General features: G+C 35.3%; 1 protein-coding gene across 5 annotated transcripts in view; it reads right to left on the bottom strand.

Moving 5' to 3' along the window:
• The window catches only part of ANO3 (anoctamin 3), a 175,081-nt gene extending 155,857 nt beyond the window's left edge, over window positions 1-19,224 (bottom strand). For 4 of the 5 annotated variants that reach the window (XM_039342220.1, XM_039342221.1, XM_039342222.1 and 1 more), the window contains exon 1: window positions 19,059-19,224. In XM_039342220.1, coding sequence (XP_039198154.1) covers window positions 19,059-19,110 — 52 coding nt within the window. In that variant the 5' untranslated portion in view covers window positions 19,111-19,224. Of the gene's footprint in view, window positions 1-18,915; window positions 18,949-19,058 lie in introns of those variants that run through there. The other variant, XM_039342223.1, reaches the window with a different exon arrangement.
• Window positions 19,225-19,926: the final 702 nt, after the last annotated feature.

Genomic DNA, 19,926 nt, shown 5'->3' with positions numbered 1-19,926 from the left:
GTGACGGGGGTCGCTGTCACACAAACGTTGAGAACCGCTGTTCTAGGTTCATTGTGGCTATAAATAAGGTCACTTTCAATAGAAATTGATAAAATTCTATCTAGTTTCTAAGCTGAGTTATTTATCTTATTGCCAGTTATAAGGAGGCTATTATGGCACGGAGTTGGATTTCAGTTCAATTTTTTAGTAGGCTAAAATCTGCTGGCAGGTGGTTACCATATAATCTATTTTAGGATTTCTTTACATGATGTATTTTTTTAGAGTAACATAAAGCTTGCCCGAGGTAATACTATAAAGGAAAAGTGCTGTTGAGTCTCTCCATGATATAAGGGTGCCTATAGCATTTGCTATAATTTAGCTGTTGCCAGAAAAACATTTACACATTTTAAGCATGAGTAGCCCTATTATTTTAAGTGAGTTGCTGGATAAGCTGAACATTCTTGTCAACATGTAGGGCTAATTTCTAATTGATGTTTATTTGAAGCTGAAATTAGACCTGTTGTAAATGTTTCTCTGGGTCTTTAAGCATGAAATTTGTAAAGGTTTATTGATGGAAAAGTATTTTGTAGCAATAAAACAGATGAGAAATAAACATATGCAAACAGAAGCAACAGTAGCCACTACCTAATAAAAATAAATATATGTCAAAACTAGAATTTATTCTACATTGCTGAAATGAACCTGAATCTATAGAGTAATACAGAAATCAGAATATCCTAACTGAAAGTTATCTGTATGATTTAACTGTAGAGTCAGTGTTGTGATACATTTCTTTCTTCACTATTCTATTGCAAATAAATCTAAAATAAAACAGCAAGTTTAAAAATTATGAAGAACATTAATCTTGATTCATAGCATTGATGAGCTCCATGCTATTGTTGACAGAATATTAAAGTATCCTATATATCTTTGGCATGTAATTATGTTAACATTAGAATATTCATTGAAATTTTGTAATTTTGATTTGTTCTCTTAAAAATAGAAGATCCTGGTGATTCCAGCTCTTTGTCTTCTAATTCTCAAGGATCTTTGCTCTGAGGATGACAAGGATTGAAAGACCAAACTATATACATCTTCCTCTAGATTTGTATTGTGTTACAAAACACTTTTGTCTGTCTGTTAAGGTATTGGCTTTTGGTTTCAATCTCCTAGTTTTTTTAATGCGTTTTTGAGCCAACACGAAACTGCAATTTTAAACCACAATGGATATATTTTCTCAGTTTTAATGTTTATGTATTTATTTAATTTGTCACCCATCTTTAATAATTTAAGTAAATGAATTTGAATTATCAGAAAAGCTCAAAGTAAAGGCTTAGGTGCAGTGTTCTCTGAGCAAACATATCTTCATAAAATGCAAAATGGAAACAAGTTTTCCTTCCCATCTATGAGTTTCTCTTGAGAACTTCAATCTATTCAGAAAAACATCTGGCCTGGTCAAATTCTGTTTCATATACAGATAATTGGATCCAAGTCAATACATCTGGAATTTCTTTTTGACCTTGATAGCAGCTGCTTTTAAAAAAAAAAGAAAAGAAGAGAAAAACTCCTGTGGATAGTGTTTTTCTTTAGAAAAAAAATAGCAGGAATACACCAATAAAAATGATCTTCTAGAAAGTACTCCAACATTCTTCACAGGGCATCCATTCTTTATTACCATTACATTTACCATTTGTACTTATGGAATGAAGACATTTATTGAACTAATGGACAGAATGTAATTTCTCTTGCTTTATTTTAAATGCAATTAATTATTGATTTTAAGCTTCTAAAAATATTTCCTTTTTGCCTGGTTTGCTTAAACAACCGCATCCTGACTTTGAGGTATTAGTTAGTTCTTCTTAGCTACCCCTTACCCTTTCTTGCTACCCCTTACCCTGTTTCAAGATCTGCTGCAAATCCGAAAGCCCACCATTAGGAAATCATCATGATCTAAAAGTAAAAAAGTATAAAAAGTAAAAGTGTAGGGAGAACCAGATTCAAGTCACGGTACCTCTCTAATGATTTTGGGCCTGACCTATCACACTGGTTTGTTGTTGAAAAAAATAATAATTGTAGAAATGAATATTATGCACAATATATGCAAAATGAAAGAAGCCAGTTTGTGTTGACAAAAGTCCTTCTGAAATTATGGAGATTTCCATGAAGTTTTATCGGCAAAAGTCATTATTATTGAATTCTTTCTTTTGACTTCTCATTCTAACATATTATCATGATATTACTTGGCATTACCCATCCATTTACTAAAGATATCTGAACTTGGTGAACAACCTGGCCCCCTCTACCTTGTGACAGCCCCTCAGATATTGGAATACTGCTATCATGTCTCCCCTATTTCTAAAGAAAAGAAGAAATAGGGGAGACATGATCACAGTATTCCAGTATCTGAGGGGTTGCCACAAGGCAGAGGGGGTCAGGTTGTTCACCAAAGCCCCAAAAAGAAGGATGAGGAACAATGGTTGGAAACTGATCAAAGAGAGAAGCAACCTGGAATTAAGGAGAAACTTCCTGACATTGAGGACAATCAACCAGTGGAACAACCCCAGAAATCATGGGTGCTCCATCACTGACAATTTTTAAGAAGAGACTAGACATTCACCTGTCTGAGACAGTAAGAGTCTCCTGCTTGAGCAGGGAGCTGGACTAGAAGATCTCCAAAGTCCCTTCTAGCTCTATTCTGTTGTATTCTGCTTAGCTTCATTGTCAGCCAGACGCTCTCAGATGTATTTCACAGACCTCATGCATTTTACTGAAATTGGGTGCTCAACAACTGATAAAAATAAACCAATCTGAACAGGCTCATAAAAACAAAATCAGAGCTTATTTCTGTTTCTCTCTTGTACAAGACAACATGTATTAGTAGTGTTTTTCTAGTGCTTTGCCCCTCAGATTCTAGGTTTAATTTATATTGGACAATTTGTAAGTACAGTTAGTTATTCAAACTGTTTCTGATTGATCTGGATTAACTGATGACCATGATCTGATCTTTGCTTACTGAAATCTTCTGTATTTTGTATTATTCTTCCAATCCACTTAAAATGGGACAGCTCTGGGGAAGTTTTATTTCATCCTTCTTCAACTCAGCACCTTTACATGGGCTGGAAGACAATTTCTAAAATGTATATCAAGAGATACTGGGAATTGTAAAAATTACAATCTATCATATCTCTAAAGGATACTTTGACCTATTTTATGGCACTGTTCCAAAACAATCTCACAAGTCACATTTCTAATATTGTTCCTCTATAGAATTAAACTGAATTAAATTAATATTCGGTTGACTAGAAATCCTATTTATGAGGAGTAATCCTACACTTGAATGCACATATGGTACTTTTATACTTCTATTTTTATACTACTCTTCATCAAGTAGTACAAGATAATGGAACATTAATTCTAGCAACAACAACAACAAAATTCATGAAGCAGGCAGGAAAAATTATTTTGGGAGAATTGAAGAACTGATAAAAAAGGTGTATCTTAGCTAGCCACAAAGTTGGGCAGTGGGTCATATTGCGATCTATCTATCTATCTATCTATCTATCTATCTATCTATCTATCTATCTATCTATCTATCTATCATCTATCTATCTATCTATCTATCTATCTATCTATCTATCTATCTATCTATCTATCTTCATATTATTTATTGGATTTTTAAAGCTGCCCAATTCCAGGAAGACTCTGAGAGGCTTAAAAGGCATGGAGGTTTACTGATGTGAAAGCCTTGTTACCACAAGTAGGCTCTCTTCACTAGCAGTACTTCTTTGGCATCTTCACATTTGGTAGGATTTTTTATGGCACCACTTCTGGTGTGGTGTTAGTTCATGATAATGCTTGCCCACACACTGCTAGATGCACCCAAGAACTTTTGAAGCAGTTCCGTTGGGATGTTTTTGATCATCCCCCTATAGCCCAGATTTGGTGCCAAGCAACTACTACTAAGGAATTTCAAACCTTGTAAGATGTTATGACAAGTGCCTCAATTTGAATGGCGATTATGTCAAAAAGTAATGTCATGTTATAGTTTTCTAATGTGCATAATAAAAGTTCTGTATCTGCGAATGTCTGTCATTGATAATCAAACAAGGTTTATTTCCGAATTGCCCTTGTATATTCACTATATAACAGGGATTATGTTGTGTTGTGTTGTTTTGTTTTGTGTTGTGTTGTATTTATTATATTATATATTATATTTCTCCTTAGGTATTAAGATCCAAGTTAAACAGGCATTCTATACAAAATACTACTAAGTAGTTTCTCCTTGAATATTAGACACAAGCTCCCACTGTATCCTTCTTTCTGGAAAACAGTGAAAATCAAGCTATTTTGAAGGCCTTTGATATTTGAGGCTCAGATTGTATGTTTGTGAACTGTGAGAAGGTTATTACACAGTTTTAATGAGGGACTTTAAAAGGCTATTTACTATTTATAAATTAATCTATTGTGTTAAAATGTTACTATGGATGTCTTATTTTTTGCACTTCTTATCATGGAAATTTCAATACTCAATTATTAATCGTTATTTTGCTGTTTATATTGCCAACCATGCCTCCATGGATTCAGCCAGGAAGAGAGGGAGGGAGGGAGGAATGAAGAAAGGAAGAAAGGACTATTCCTATTCATTATGTGGTTATACTTTAAATCATTAAAAATAAGCTTTGTTAAATAAGTTGTACATGTCTTTTATTAACCCTTCAGCTAGCTTTTTTCTGAAATACTTTCAAACAATGTTTACCACATAAAGAATGACAGGTTTATAGGGATAGGGATTTGCAGATCGATAACACTACTTAACTGGCACAATTCAGAGGACTCTTTGGCTCTAAAACTAAAACTGGCTGCTCATATATCTCAAATATATCTTTTGTGTGTAAATAAACAAAAGAACCTGGAAATATGAGAAGTCTGTTTACTGATGGGGAATTCTGACTAAATTTCAGAAATATTGTCACCTTTTTTGCTGTTGCAATGATGCAAAAGTTTAATTTACAGGATTCTACCAATAGGTAAGATAGAATTATTATACTGCAACTATCGTGATTATTATAGCAGCTGTTCTATGCTCAGCAGTAATTCTCTAGTGCAATAGTATTGCCAATATTATCTGATTGTGTTCAATTTGCCTTGGACAATGCAGCCATCTACCTCTACAGCATAGTGTATTATTTATTACTCTTGAACTAGAAAGCTCAGATCTCTCAACACATTCCCAGTATGTTCCAGGATATAGTTGCTTATGCAATTAAATAATAACAATGAAGTTGATGTTATTGTCAACTAACAAATTCTAAAATAATGAAGAAAAATCATGTAACGAGCAGCCCATGCCAATATATGTAGACTGAAATATGAAAATAACCCCCTGATTTCCTCCCCTGAATCTCAGCACAGGGACCAATGCTTTTAAAGAAAATGAGATAAAATTGACTCTGAAGAAATTCCTCTCAATCTTTTCATGTAATGGTTGGCAGTTCTCCAAGACCTCTTGAGGATAGATAATAGAAACGCCTGTCAAATCCAGGAAGCTTGGCAATAAAAGCAAAGACCAAAGAGTGCTTGGAGGTATAAGGTCATTTCCTTATGGGAAAAAAAGAAGATGATGCAGGAATAGTTCAGTAGTATTCAAGTAAAGTAAAGGCCATTGGACTCAGTTAAAAATCAAAGCAAAACAAAAGAAACAAAGATAGGGAGTCTTAAAATAATTTAAATAATACAGAAAACAAAACTGCTTCTTAGTGACAATGCTAACAAAATAGAATTTCATAATACGACCTGATGCTAAGATTGGGATTAAATCAGTGCCAGGTATGCCATTGAAGATGGAGAAAACAGTGTGTGGCCCTCCCTGCTGCTTCCTTATTCATGTACAGGAGTCATGAATAAATAGGATTTAACATTGCAGAAAATGTAAAGACCAGGAATAGGTAGCCATTCTTTAGGCCTCTTAGTTTGGAATTCTGGATGTTTCCAAGTCACATCCTTTGCTGGCTCTGCTCTAAGTTGTTAATGTGATGTATCTGCTCTGTCCTGCTCTGCTATCCAGTTGCAAAGCTGATAGAGAAAACGTCCAAAGCTGGTGGAAAGAAAGAAGAACGCCTGGATTTCTTTAAGGTTTGCACCATTTACAAAATAAAAAGCACCACTATTTCAAACTCTTTTTTCTTTCTACGCATACCCCCATCTGGAATGCTGTTGCTGACATGTCCTGATTGAGATAAGGCAGACATTAACTGCCAAATTATTCCGCTGAATCTAAGCGAGAGGGATCAGATGAAAATCAGAGGCATGGTATGTAGACAGAAGTCCTAACAGTCTTCTTCCTAAGGAGGTTTCTGAAATTTCTTCATCCAAGTTTGTCTCTGCAATTTTTATTTTTATTTTTGGCTCAGAAAGGATTCATTTGGGTTTCTTTTAATTTTAAAAATGGAAATTAGTGTAAAGTAGCTTGCTGTAGCTTAAACCATCTTTGGTGCATTTATATATTTTTCCTTCTACCTTTATTGCTTTCTACATTTTAAGGCAAATTGGAAAAAGTGCGACCCCAAAAAATCAGTCAAGTTTAATTCTGCATGCTCTCTTATCAACGTAAGACAACATGAATATCAATAAAACACTGCACAAAAGAATCTTGCTGAAATAAAATGTACTGGGCGATTAAAATGTTTGCAGTATTTCAGGAGTTTTACCTCAGAAGGAAATCAGAGTTGAAACCAAATATGTTTCCCAGTTCCAGACATAAAGGTAGACATTATTCAAAAAATAAAAGAGTAATATGAAAATAGGCAAACCTACAAAAATAATAGACAAATAAATAAAGGAATCAATCTAAGAAATCATCTAAATGTTTTTCTGTCTGTCGTCTCTCTCTCTCACACACACACAAACACATATACATACACACACAAACACATGTGCACACTCGCATGCTCTTTCTTTTTCTCCCGAAAAGAGAAAAATACATACTATGTATTAATTAAATCTACTTCCAACACTTGAGCAGTTCTCAAGTTACAATAAGTACATTTATTATTATTCAAAGTTACAGCAATACTGAAAAAAATGACTGTAAGTGTGATCATTTTTCACACTTACAATCTTTGCAAAATCCCCATGGTCATGTGATCAAAATTTGGATGCTTAGCAAACTCATTCATATTTGTGACAGTTACGGTGTCCAGGATGATGCCATCCCCTTTTGCATACATTCTAACCAGCAAAGTTAATGGGAAAGCCAGATTCACTTAACAATTGTATTACTAACTTAGCTGCAGTGATTCACTTAACAAGTGACTCACTTAGCAACATAAATTTTGGGCACGATTGTGGTTGTTAAGTCGAGGATGACCTGTGCTAATTTGTGCTAGGATTTATGTTTCTATAATCTTCAACTAGCATGGATTGGAACAATGAAAATCATAGTCAGATATAATTTGAGATAACTAAATCAGGAAAGTTTGTGTTAGATGCTTTGTTGCACCCAGAATCATATGATGAGATTTAATTTTCTTTTACTGCAACACTAAAACTTTAAAATTATGCTCCAAAGCAAATCTGAACTTTTCATGTACTTTTCATTATAAATCAAGAAATGATTGTTTCGAACTTTGTGGTACAGTTTTTTCAGTATTAATTATCATTTAGGAAAACAGTTTAAATTATGTAAAGGTAATAAGTAGTTATTGATTCTTCTTCCCTCCTGAATTTTAAAGCTTATGGCTCTCTGCAGATAGGGAATAATTATGTGTTATTAAAAATAATAACATTCAAGCACACAGTAAAGAAAGAAAATAAGTTCATTTTAAAGTCAGCTGGGCCTGAAAACAGAGCTTTAATAATACATTAACTTTATACTGTAAATTTCTTTTGTTATATATTGTTGAAAGGTTATAACATTTATATCATCCTATAACTTTTGACAGTGTATTCAGATGTTTGAAATAGTCCAGTAAACTACCACCAGGAGCCCTGATGGCATAGTGGTTATATAATGGTTTCAGGCAACCTCTGCCAACAGCTTGGAGTTTGATCCTGACAGGGCTCAATGTAAGAGATGACCAGGGTGAGCTCAAGGAAGGGATGAAACATATCATAAGTCATTAGTTCCTGCATGCCCACAAGAGATCTAAGTCTAGGCCACCCTGAATTCCTTTCTATTTTTAACTCTTGCTAATTTCCCTTGACCATTAGTAGTTCAGATTCTTGTAGAGAGCTTAAGCTTGCAATAAATCTTTATACTCATTTGAACTGGCTGATTCTCCTGATTTTCTTGGTGCTTGACACTCAAGGTTGACTCAGCCTTCCATCCTTCCAAGGTCAGTAAAATGGGGATCCAGATTATTGGGGACAATATGTTGATATTGTAAACTGCTTAGACTGTCCTGTAAAGCACTATGAAGTGGCATATAAGTCTAAGTGTTATTGCTATATTTGATGTCACATGGTTTTCTATACAGATCGTTTGTCATGTCCTATTGGCTGCATGAATAGCTACCCTATTTAGTTACTTCAAGAGCCCTCCTGAAATCATAACATGGAAATTTGGGAAACTTTTTTTTTTAAAAAAAACTCAAACTCTTAACTATAAAGCTTGTTTTAAATGCTTTGTATTAAGCTTCACTTTTCAATTTCAGTTCTGCCTACGCTAGTGATATTCCTGTTATCAGCCATGAATTTTGTTGTGATGTTCTGGGAACCTGGACAAGTGATGCAACTTCTAGGAAAAAAAATAGCTTAGCCAACCTCAAATTTTAAATCTGTAGGCAGAGAACTATTTCTTAAACAGGATATTAGGGCTTATTTAGTAAAATAAAGAGGGATGGTAGATTAATATACTGAACCTGAAACATGATCAAATCTACTGTACCTTTAATGTTCATCTAATAAAAAAGAGAATTGGCATAAAAGTGATACATATAATTTTTACCCAGGGACTGGAATGAATTATTTTTATTACAAAACATGTCCCAGGAATCCTATACCACAGCAAAGTTTTTACCTCACAGAATGATCACCATGGAAAGGATACAAAATCTGGAGATGCTGTAGCATTGGATTCATCCCTAGACATATATTTGACTGGATGATTTTCATGATCTTTTTCAACTCTTTATGATTTGATGATTTTGCAATAAAATTATAAAATACTTAAAAAAAACAAACCAGGATGTGTATCTTACTCCTCATTACAAGTGGAAAGCCTGAACAGGATTTTCTTCATCTTCCCAGCAAGCTCTACAAATTATCTATTTTGGTCCCTGCATTCATATTTATTAACCTAGTTAAAAATGGACGCAAATTTTGCCTAGATCTTTTTTTCCATTTTGCCTTACTAACTTGATACATGTGGCAACAGCACTGAAATTAATGTATTGGGGAAAGTGTTTTAATTTTTGAGAAGACTACCAGACCTTGGCTGCAAAAATTTGATAACCATTGGATGCTGACCAAGACAGTTAGCATATCAAAAGGACAAAGATGACCTTAGTGTTTTGTAGAATAGAAGTTTTCTAGTAAGGTCCTGCCAAGTGGTACCATCACCCAAGGATAGCAAAGTTACTGAATTACTGATAGCAAAAATTCATAGCTCCATATTTGTAAATTTCAACATCTGGTGTTCACATTGTGTTCTTGACTTGGATTTTGTATAAAATGTGTCTTAATCACCATCTGTTACACCCTTCTGCTGCTCTCCAGCCCATGATACTGAAAGCTCCATAACACTAGGATTTTTTTTTAAGTCAACTGAATGTTCAAATTGATCAGTGAATAGGATTAAACCAACCTAAGTGGCTTTGGAATCACTTTCTTAGAGACAAGTCTAACTTAGGCAGATTAACTCTATATTGCTGCCTCATAGGCTGTCTCTTGCACATCCATCTTAAATTCAAAGTTAGTATATATTTGGAAATTTCCAGATAAATCCACATTAATGATATTAATTAAATTAATTTAAAGCCTATATTGACATTTATATAAGAAACGTGTATATTCAGAATAAGTAAAGGTAAAGGTTTCCCTGTACAGTTGTGTCCAAACTCTAGAGGGCAGTGCTCATCTTTGTTTATTAGCCAAGGAAGCCAGTTTTGTCTGAAGATACGTCCATCATCTTGTGACCAGCATGACTATATGCCAAGGCACACAGAACACTGTTACCTTCCCACCTAAGTGGTACCTATTTATCTACTCACATGTGCATGCTTTCAAACTGCTAGGTGGACAGGAGCTGGGGCAAGGAACGGGAGCTCACCCCACCACACAGCATTTGAGTCTTGAACCCAGGGTGTTAACTTTCCAGCTGACAAGCTCAGCACTGAGCTATCACACTCCCCTATATTCAAAATAGTTACAAACAAAAGTGAGTAATTATGTAAGAAAAATGCATCCAAACTAGCTAGAATTGAAAGTCTCAAGGGAGTTCCAGAGAGGAGGGGGAGGGAGGGAGGGAGAGAGAGAAAGTAACTAATAGAATAAAAAATCATAGCAACCAAAATCAAATTTAAAACCTCATGTGAATCTATTGGCCTATGACATTACAAGAATGTACAACAAGTATTTGGGTTATTTGCTCAAGAGTAGAAAATCAGACTTACAAGGAAAAAACTGCCTACAAATTCTATCAACCTATTTGTGCTTTTTATGAAATGATGTTGTATTCAAGAAATTGACAGGTAGAACATAGTATCCAAGTAGTATGTGTGCAGCAGAGCTTAGCAAATGGATACATACTTCTGAACTGTAACAAAATGGACTTTGGTTGAGATGGTTAATAAAGTTTGGCTTGGATTAGAATGTATCTGCTTTAATGAAAACTAAGAATATTCCTCAGTGAAATTATTTTATTTGGAGCAAAACATTGTCCATGCTGCTACCCTTTACCTTTAAGTATTTGTTTTTCAAACAAACTATTTTCTAGGTTCAAGAAAGAATAGTGTTTGGAGATTGGTGGTCTTCCACTCCTGATCATACCTACCATTCTCTGCACATGTCCTTATTTTTATGATGAAATATGTCTCATCCATCATTTTTTTCCTGGAATTTGTTAAATGTCAATTTTAAGAAAGCTGGAAATGAATGCTATTTGTTGCTAAGCTTGATGTTAAACTTGTTACTTCTCATACAAAATGCTTAAATTATTTTTCATAGAAATGAAATGTAATGCAGCTTTCTTGATGAGTAGGCAAATGGTAGTATTTTTTAAAGTGCATCTATATGGCACCTATAAAGCTGTCAAGGGAACAAGGAATGTAAAAACTGAACAGGTGGCACCATGGAAGCAACAAGATGGCTAATACTCTTTAAAATATCACAATGAGTCACCTGACATTTTGTGATACACTGATATTTCCTCTTTTTTTCTTAGTTTATCAAGGACTTTTTTGAGCAAAGCAAGGGAAGAATAATCAAACAGTCTAAAATTTTAATAGAAAGCATTCTGTTTTAACAAACATAGCAAATGTCTTTTTCCTACACATTCCAAATTATGGATTGGTCAACATGCAATATCCTTCAGGTATCTCATGGTGCCATGCATGTTTTGGTGATCAGTTTCTGCAAAATTTGGGATAGTATTGCAGATGTTTAATGAGTGCGCTTGTTGACTTTCAGAAAGTGTCACTAAAATAAGCACTTATGGGACTCACAGGGCAGAATAAAAATGCCTATTTGGATGCCATCTCTGGATGCAAAGCATTTTGGTAGAAACAGATTCATGACCTAATTTATCAGGCATATAAACTAAAGCATCCCTTGATCATTCCATTTAAACTCCACATTATTTAGCATTCTGCAAAAAATGATTCACTTCTTTTGGGTTGCCTGATTTTTTTTGCAACCCAATGAGTTTGATCAGAGCTTCGTGGAAATAAAGTTCAACAGAACAATTAACACTGAAGTCAGGCACATGTTTCATTATTTCATATACAAATCATCCCACACATGATGCTCCAGTATGAGAGAAGAATTATCCCCTTAGATTCAGTAATCAACTTTTGGTAGAATAAATGTGACAAAACAGTTTCTATTTTGTAATTTATGATTTGTCTCTCATATCTCCATGTATAGTAGCATCAGGAGGGATGGCTAAAACAGGCAAGATGACAATTATGGCAATGCAATTGATTCCCTACCACATTGTCCATGCATCTGACATTGATACCGATATGAAAGGAACTTTGCTTGCAAAACTGTGATTTCCATATTGCCTACTTTGTCCTATTCCCCCATGACAAAGTAATTTAACTCAGTACCCCTTGGTGGTTTTCCAACATGATTTATTTATTTCAGATCTTGTTACAATATTCCCATGTGCTTTAGGAGCCATGGTGGCACAGTGATTAGAATGCAGTATTGCAGGCTAATTCACTGTTCACTGCCAGGAGTTCGATTCTAACCCACTCAAAATTGACTCAGCCTTTCATCCTTCTGAGGATGGTAAAATGAGGACCCAGATTGTTGGGGCCAATATGCTGACTCTATAAACTGCTTAGATAAGGCTGTAAGGTACAGTGAAGCAATATATAAGTCTAAACACTATTGCTATTGCTACTTAGGTCTAAACATTGACTTGGTCATTATAAAACATTGTACTTTTTCCTAAGCATTCCATCTGTTGTAGATTGGCTGGTATGTTTCAGATCACTGCTATAACTACTTGCACTTCAGTTGATGCCTGGTCTGATATTCTCCTGTAGTAATCCTGATCCAAAGCAGAATGTGTCCTTCATTCAATTACTTGATATTATACAGGTCCTTAGGCAGCAAAGGAGTCCCTCAGCCATTGTGCTAATGTTAATGCTAATCATTGTGCATCCTCATTGAGGATGTTACTTAGTTTGGGTAATGAAATGTCTGCAAGAAAACAACCAAACTCAGAGAACACCAAGGATTCCTCATTGTGCTAATCCTCCCATGGCTGACAATTTGTATGAGATGAATGGAATCATCATGTGCCTCTAGAGTCTGTTTGGTAAAAATGTCACTGAGCCAAAACTTATGAGATTTATAAATCTGGCTGAAATCATCCTTGATTGTTTAATGAAGTATTCACAAAACTCATTATATTTATTTCTTTAACTGAATCGACAGGATGGCAATCACTTTTTCACAGTGGAGCATGTTGGATGTCTTTGTGAAATAGCTGAATAACACCAATGATATTTTGTCATTCAGACTTCCCTTATACATCAGTAGGATCAACATGAAATATTAATTGTTAAAGATGTGCAAAAAAAATCATAAAATTCAAAAAATTTTCATAGAGCTGTATTCTATTCTACCATAATATTAACAGATAACTGTCTTTTCTGAGGCTTATCATCTGCAATCAAGACTGGAAATTCTATTATCCAAAACTGTATATCAAATAGATCATGATGAATTTCCTTACAGTCTGTCATTAAATATTCCACACATTTTAATTTATGTATTGTGGGAAGAATCCAGAGAAAGAAATATTTGGGGAAATATTAAAAAGGCAGAATATATTTCCCCAAAGGAATAATGGAGAAGATCTTTAAAAAGATAGAAACCAGCCCCTAGAAATCAGCCCCAGCCCCTCTCGCCTAAGCAGAAAACTCAGTAATTCAATAATCCATTCAGGAAGGTTGGGGCCAGGAAGCTAGAAGCTATGAGATTAGAAAGACAAAGATTTCTAAAATCTACATTCCCCATACAAACTCTAAAAGACATGACCTTTGGCAACATAATAGGATTAACCTACCAATACCAAAAGGACACACTCAGACTCAGGTCAAAGTACATTACATAGGAAATACAAAGCCTCAAATAGGAACAGGAAACAACCTCAAGAGCCCCAGAAGGTATTAAAAACCCACCACTCCCAGCAACATGTGGTCAGCTTTCCCAGAGCCATGCTTCTATCTGGCTTTGCTCTTCAATAAACTGCAACCTTCTTTCTAAAGCAGTCTCTATTTTATTCCCAGCTTGGACTGGACCCTGATGAAGATTTTTCTTTCAACAGTACCATAACTGAAACTTTTAAGCATTTGCAAATACATGAGAGTTCTTTGTTTCAAGCCAAATGTCCCAGTGTTTTCAGTGTAATACAGCAGCAAATTAGATCAGCTGGAAAGTTTACCAGCAAGAAATCAGACCAAGATCCATTTTCCATCTAGTGTTTTCATGGTATCTACTGGAGGAAATAAATGACGAAATATTCAGTGTGGTGACAGAATGCAATCATTTTCATAATTCTGATGACATCTTGGCTTGCTCTGAAAGCATCTTTCAATTCAAGAAATAGCATACAGTCACCCAAATTTGTCATTATTATCCTTATCTTCATGAACTTTTCTAGTTCATAAAATTGATGGCCATTATCCCCACTGATGGCAATTAATACCATTGTTTAATTATGAGTGCATAATGAAATTCCCTGAATTTAGTCCATTGATGATTTCCATGTTAGATAATCTTAAAAGGAGATTAAAATTCCTTCTTAGTCACAAAGGGTACTTGATAGTTTTAGGCCAATAACTTACTTTCCCTGGTTAAGTTATTTCACACAAAGATTGAAAGAATACAAAGGAAAAACCCAATCATTTAAAATAAAACATAGGATGTATCCCAAAAATACTGTATACTGCAAATGTGAACAATGAGATAAGTAAAATTATAAAAAAGGTTTACATTTCACACACATATACACATGGGGGGGGGATGTAAATTAGGACTGGTTTGCAGCCAGCCTCAATATATTTCAAATTAGAAGTGCTCCCAAATAACCTTTAGAGGTAAGGTCAAATTATCAAATATGCATGAGGAAAATGTTCAGTCTTTGCTTTTGCCATACTAATCAAAGAAGGAAAGAAGGAAATAGCAAGTCATAGGTAATAACTGGGTGTTCAATATCATCATTGCTACGGTTTGTCAGCAAATCCAAAAGGTTTTGCTAGTATAAGGAAAAATACAATACATAGTACAAAAAGCCAGTGAGAATCTAAAGTTAAACATTGCATATAGGAAAAATTATAGTTATGCAGGTTGCAAGTGGTTTCCGTTTCATTGAATAAGACAGATACTTAAACAATTCTCTCTTAAATAGAAACTTTAGAATGGTAATAGTTATATAATTTCATTTATATCTATTAGTATCCTTAGCCTATAGTATATTGCCTTTCTTATATGATTTCTCTGAGCTGCTACAAGACTTGCTGAAAAGTCTGATTTTACTTGTCTTTTAATGAAGCTATAGTTCAGTGTTATGGTACTGAATTAAGGAAGGCCTTTTGATCTAACACAGTCACAATGGGACAGTTTCATTTCTGTTTTGATTAGCTGTAGCTAATCAAATCAAATTACTTGAATGGCCAAACTTAGGTCAAGTTTGTTTTACCAAGTCAGCTTCATATCATAGTTTAAGAACTGGTTTGTTGCAAGATATAACTTGTTAACTACTGCTTAGTATTCAGTAAGAATAATAAAATGCATTTATTATTAAATATTATCAAAATCGTTTATTATTTCCTCACAACCATGCCATATAAAAAGGGAGGGAAGTATTTATGAACTTCAGGTAAATGCAGTTCATGCTTGCAAATCAGATCAGTATCTATTCCACACTAGACAACTGCAGGACTGCCATATAAGAATAATATACAATAATTTTTACCTCAAAGTATCTGTTATTTATCAACTAAATAAAATTAAATGGGATACAGATGGAACTTGGCTGCTAACTGCCATTTCATATTCTTTAAAAAAATAGAGAGATAGAAAGAGAATAAGAAAGTGCATGCTTCCTTTGTTTCACATAATTTAAATTTCTAAGACTCACATGTTAATATATTAATTTGCAATTTGAAACTACTTTGCATAATAGTGTTCATTAGATCAGGGGTGTCAAACTCAATTTCATTGAGGGTTGCATCAGCACTGCGGTTGCCCTCGGGGGGGGGCGGATGGGTGCGGCCTACTGGGTGGGCGTGGATGGAGTGGGTGTTGCCTACTGGGTGGGCATGGCCAGCTCTACATCATTCGCATCAAGGGTGCCTGTGGGGGCCTGGGCAGGAGTGGGACAGATCTGAGGGTCTCTGACAGAAAGGGGTGGGACCAGGGCAGAGCCCATCAAGCCGGATATGTGAAGTAGGCGAGGGCCATTTGCTGGCCACTTCCAGGTGATGGTGCATTTCTTCATTCCTCATAAAGGGTGACATCTCCCCAGCATGCCCCCAACATGGGGCCAACATGGCAAGGGCTGGTTCCTCGCTGTTTCCAGATGGCCTTGTGGAGCTAAGACTGAATGCATTTCAGCATAGATGGCCACCACAAAATTGTACATTGGCTCCTGGCCGGCCTGGGCCAGGGCCAAGGCAGCAGGGGCCGTTCCCTCACTGTTTCCAGGATGGCTTCGTGGGCCACATGAAACCACTTCGCGGGCCACATTCAGCCCCAGGCCTTGTGTTTGACATGTCTGTATTACATGGATCAATGGACTTTAACAGTTATAACACATGTACATTGTTGTTTACCAGGTATGAAAATAACTCTAGAATATGAAGGTAGGAAGATTTGTCTTTTAAAATGAATGTGACTAGATGCAAATAAAGAACATTTAGGGACACTGTATAGAATTAATTGGAATATCTCTGAGTCATATCTTCATTCCCAATGAAACATTCATTAGGCAAAATAGCTTCAGAAAACACTCCATCTTTTCCAGTCACACTTGGTTGGAATTCCTTAGAATGAGGTTTTTTTCAAAAAGCTTGCCTTTAGAGCAGGGGTCTTCAAACATGGCCTTTTTATGATTTGTGGACTTCAACTCCCAGAATTCCTCAGCAGGCATGCCTGGCTGAGAAATTCTGGGAGTTGAAGTCCACAAGTCATAAAAGGGTTAAGTTTGAAAACCCCTGCTTTAGAGCCTGAGATTCCTGTAATTCAGATGGGCAGCTTAGTGTCCTCTAAATGCTTAAGATTTTAATTCAGATCATCTCCACATCTGTGGCCAGTGGCAAGGGATCCTGGGAGTTGTAACTAAAACTTCTGGAAAGCAGTAGGTAGCTTGCCCTGGTTTTTTTCATGATCATTTCGGCAAATCACAAAAGTAAAAGCATGGGATATAAGTGCTTAAGCTTGGAAAATAACCTATAGTAATAACTATTTAAGGAGATTAGGTATGATTTTTCCTTAAGTCAAGAACTGTAAAGGGACATTATTCTTGATAAATCTGTCCCAGGGAATTATTACAGGACAATCCTGTGCTGAAACACTTTTTATAACATCATTTGAAGAGTTCCGATACTAACAAGAATTTGGGGAAAATATTTATTCATTTGGCTGACACCCACAAATAAGAACCAGATAGGATTTTACTACTAGGAAATATGCTGCAGAAAGAAAACAAATTAAAGAATACTGAGTCCTTTGGGATTGGGCGGCATATAAATATTTGTAAATAAATAAATACAATTTAACATTTATTTACCAGTAGAGTTAGCTTTATCTCTAGAATACACTATCTCATGCAGCCAAGACTTTGTTCTAAAAAAAAACCACTTTTCTTAAATAAAAAACAATAAAGTCCAAAAATAATTTGAGGGAAGGCTTGATAGGAATGTATTCTAAAGTGCTTACTCTATCACTAAATACTGAAAAGTAGTGAAGTTGCTAGACAAGTTACACAAAAAATATTTGTGCAAAGGAAGATATATTACCTGTTTCCATACTGCACCTTACAAAACTACCATCATGCTTATTTTTTTGGCATATTTGTACTCCTGTACTTAACTCATGGATGCTTGTGAAAATGCTTATGTCTGTAAACTCTGAATTCATTTTTTTTAAGCACAAACATACAAACATATATTTGAATGCAACATTTTCATCAACTATAGGTAGAGCAAAGGAATTGCTACTGATGACCCCTTTTGTTTTGTAATACTTCAAAAATGTATTTGGTTAGACATGAGTTGCACTATAGGAAATCCTATTATTAGGCCATGTTGGACTCTGACTACCATGACTGACTACAAAATAGGTAAATGGAGGTAAAGAAGCAAAGTTTGACTACGTGGAAAAGTACCTCTGTTTTTTTTAACACTCTGTTTTTAATAGGTGAGCAAATTAAAAAGCTTAACAGCCAGAGGCTTGGAGATACTTGACCCTTTCCTAATATTACAATTTACTCTATACCAGTAGGTGTCTCATGGCTTATCACTCCCATTCCCCCCCTCCATGTATAAAAATGGGATTAGTGATTCACAGGGTTATGATCCAAATCAATGAAACGCAGAAAGCTTTCTAAGCACTCTCGAAAGTTCAAGGGGAAAAAAATGTGTAAAAAAGAAGGAACACAGTTGCCTATGAAAATGCAAACGAGTTTCATGGCATATTTGTAAAGAAAAGAACAGAATCACAATAATGGGATGCACCGTAAGATCATCCAAAGCAGCTCTCTAGGAAGTTCTTTTTCATACAAGTCTTCTATTCCATGCTGCAAACCAAACCAGAGCCTTTCCAAATAAGACAACAGTATCTCATTAGTTTACTCAATAGAATAGCCATAAAACCTTGAATGGACTTACAGTATTAACTTACTGGAATCATTCTGAGAGTCCCAGGAACCTCACAAACATACTTATGAAGCAAGACATTACTAGTGATTTCCAGTACTCTGAAACAGAATCTATATTATTCTATACTGTACAGACAGACAGACAAACAGACAGACAGACAGATAGAAGACAGACGGATGGACAGACGGATGATAGTGGAGTGAATGGCTACAACACCCATTTGCTCATTTCTAATTCTGGAAGAATGCTATCTTGCGATGAAGAAGCTTTTTTTTTTTTTAGTACATAACTCAGATCCTTTTAAGTTGTTTACAGAAAAAAAGTATTTAATGTACACAGAGAACACTTTCAAGCTCCAGTGCAAAAGAGCATTTTAACTTACTGCAAGAGTTTTAAAAGCTGCCTGCATTGGTCTGTGCTCCAAATCTTTCTAGCAATTGCTATGCTGAAGCTGAAGAATACTGCAAGGGCATGCACTTAATGATTTGACGTTCATTGCTGGAGAAAGAAAAGACTCCTACTGACCTTTCTGCTGTTTAAATGATTGTATGGAACCGGAGTGATGAACCATCTTCATAAATGAGACCTCCGGTGGGCCAATTTACAGAGCTTGAGGGAATTAAGGTGTTGCAAAACAGGAAGCAGAGCTGCTTGCTGCTCCATAGAATCCAGCACATTTGGAACGGCTGTGTAATCCAGCATTTGCCTCAGTGAGTGTTGGGCTTGGAAGACTCTTCTCCCCCTTGTTGTCATAGAAACTAGAAAGGTTGGTCCAGCTTCATGCTCCCCTTAGTGGATGACTTAGGTATAAATCACTACACCCGTCCGATGGGAAAATGCAGCACTATGCTGCTTTTGAATTGTGTTGGTACTTTTTTTTTTAAGAGAAGGAAACCCAATTTGTTCTTTTTTAAAATTTATGAAAATTTATTTTCATAATCAAAGCATTGCCAATCAATAACAGAGACTACCTTAAGCTATAACGGGGGGGGGGGGGAGATCTGATGACAAAGAATTTTGCAGATGATCAGTGCAACATTTGATTTCATATTTCTTATCACTTGCTTCCCACCTGATTTTTTTTCATGGAAAAAAAACATGGGTATTCAGAGTAGCTTTTTAGTTTATGGCAAATAATTTTGATTTTGAAGCCAGCATATCAATGTGTCCTTTTGTGAATGCAGAGATTCTACTTTTTCAACTACATAAACCATTTTTTTTAATTATTGTAATTTTTTTTTCAAAAGGATCTACAAGGTTCAACAAAATTACAAAGTTAAAGAAAAAAAAGAAAGTAAGAAGAGTAAATAAAAAATAATGAAAAGGAAAAAAAAAGATACAAAGTAGTCAACCAACTTTCCAGAAAGTCCACCATAAATGGACATGTGGTTTC

This window comes from Crotalus tigris, unplaced genomic scaffold, assembly GCF_016545835.1.
Source record: "Crotalus tigris isolate CLP2741 ecotype Arizona unplaced genomic scaffold, ASM1654583v1 scf7180000017779.458999, whole genome shotgun sequence".
Taxonomy (NCBI): Eukaryota; Metazoa; Chordata; class Lepidosauria; order Squamata; family Viperidae; genus Crotalus; species Crotalus tigris.
The sequence above is the reverse complement of the archived record's forward strand: the minus strand, read 5'-3'. Positions and strand labels throughout refer to the sequence as shown.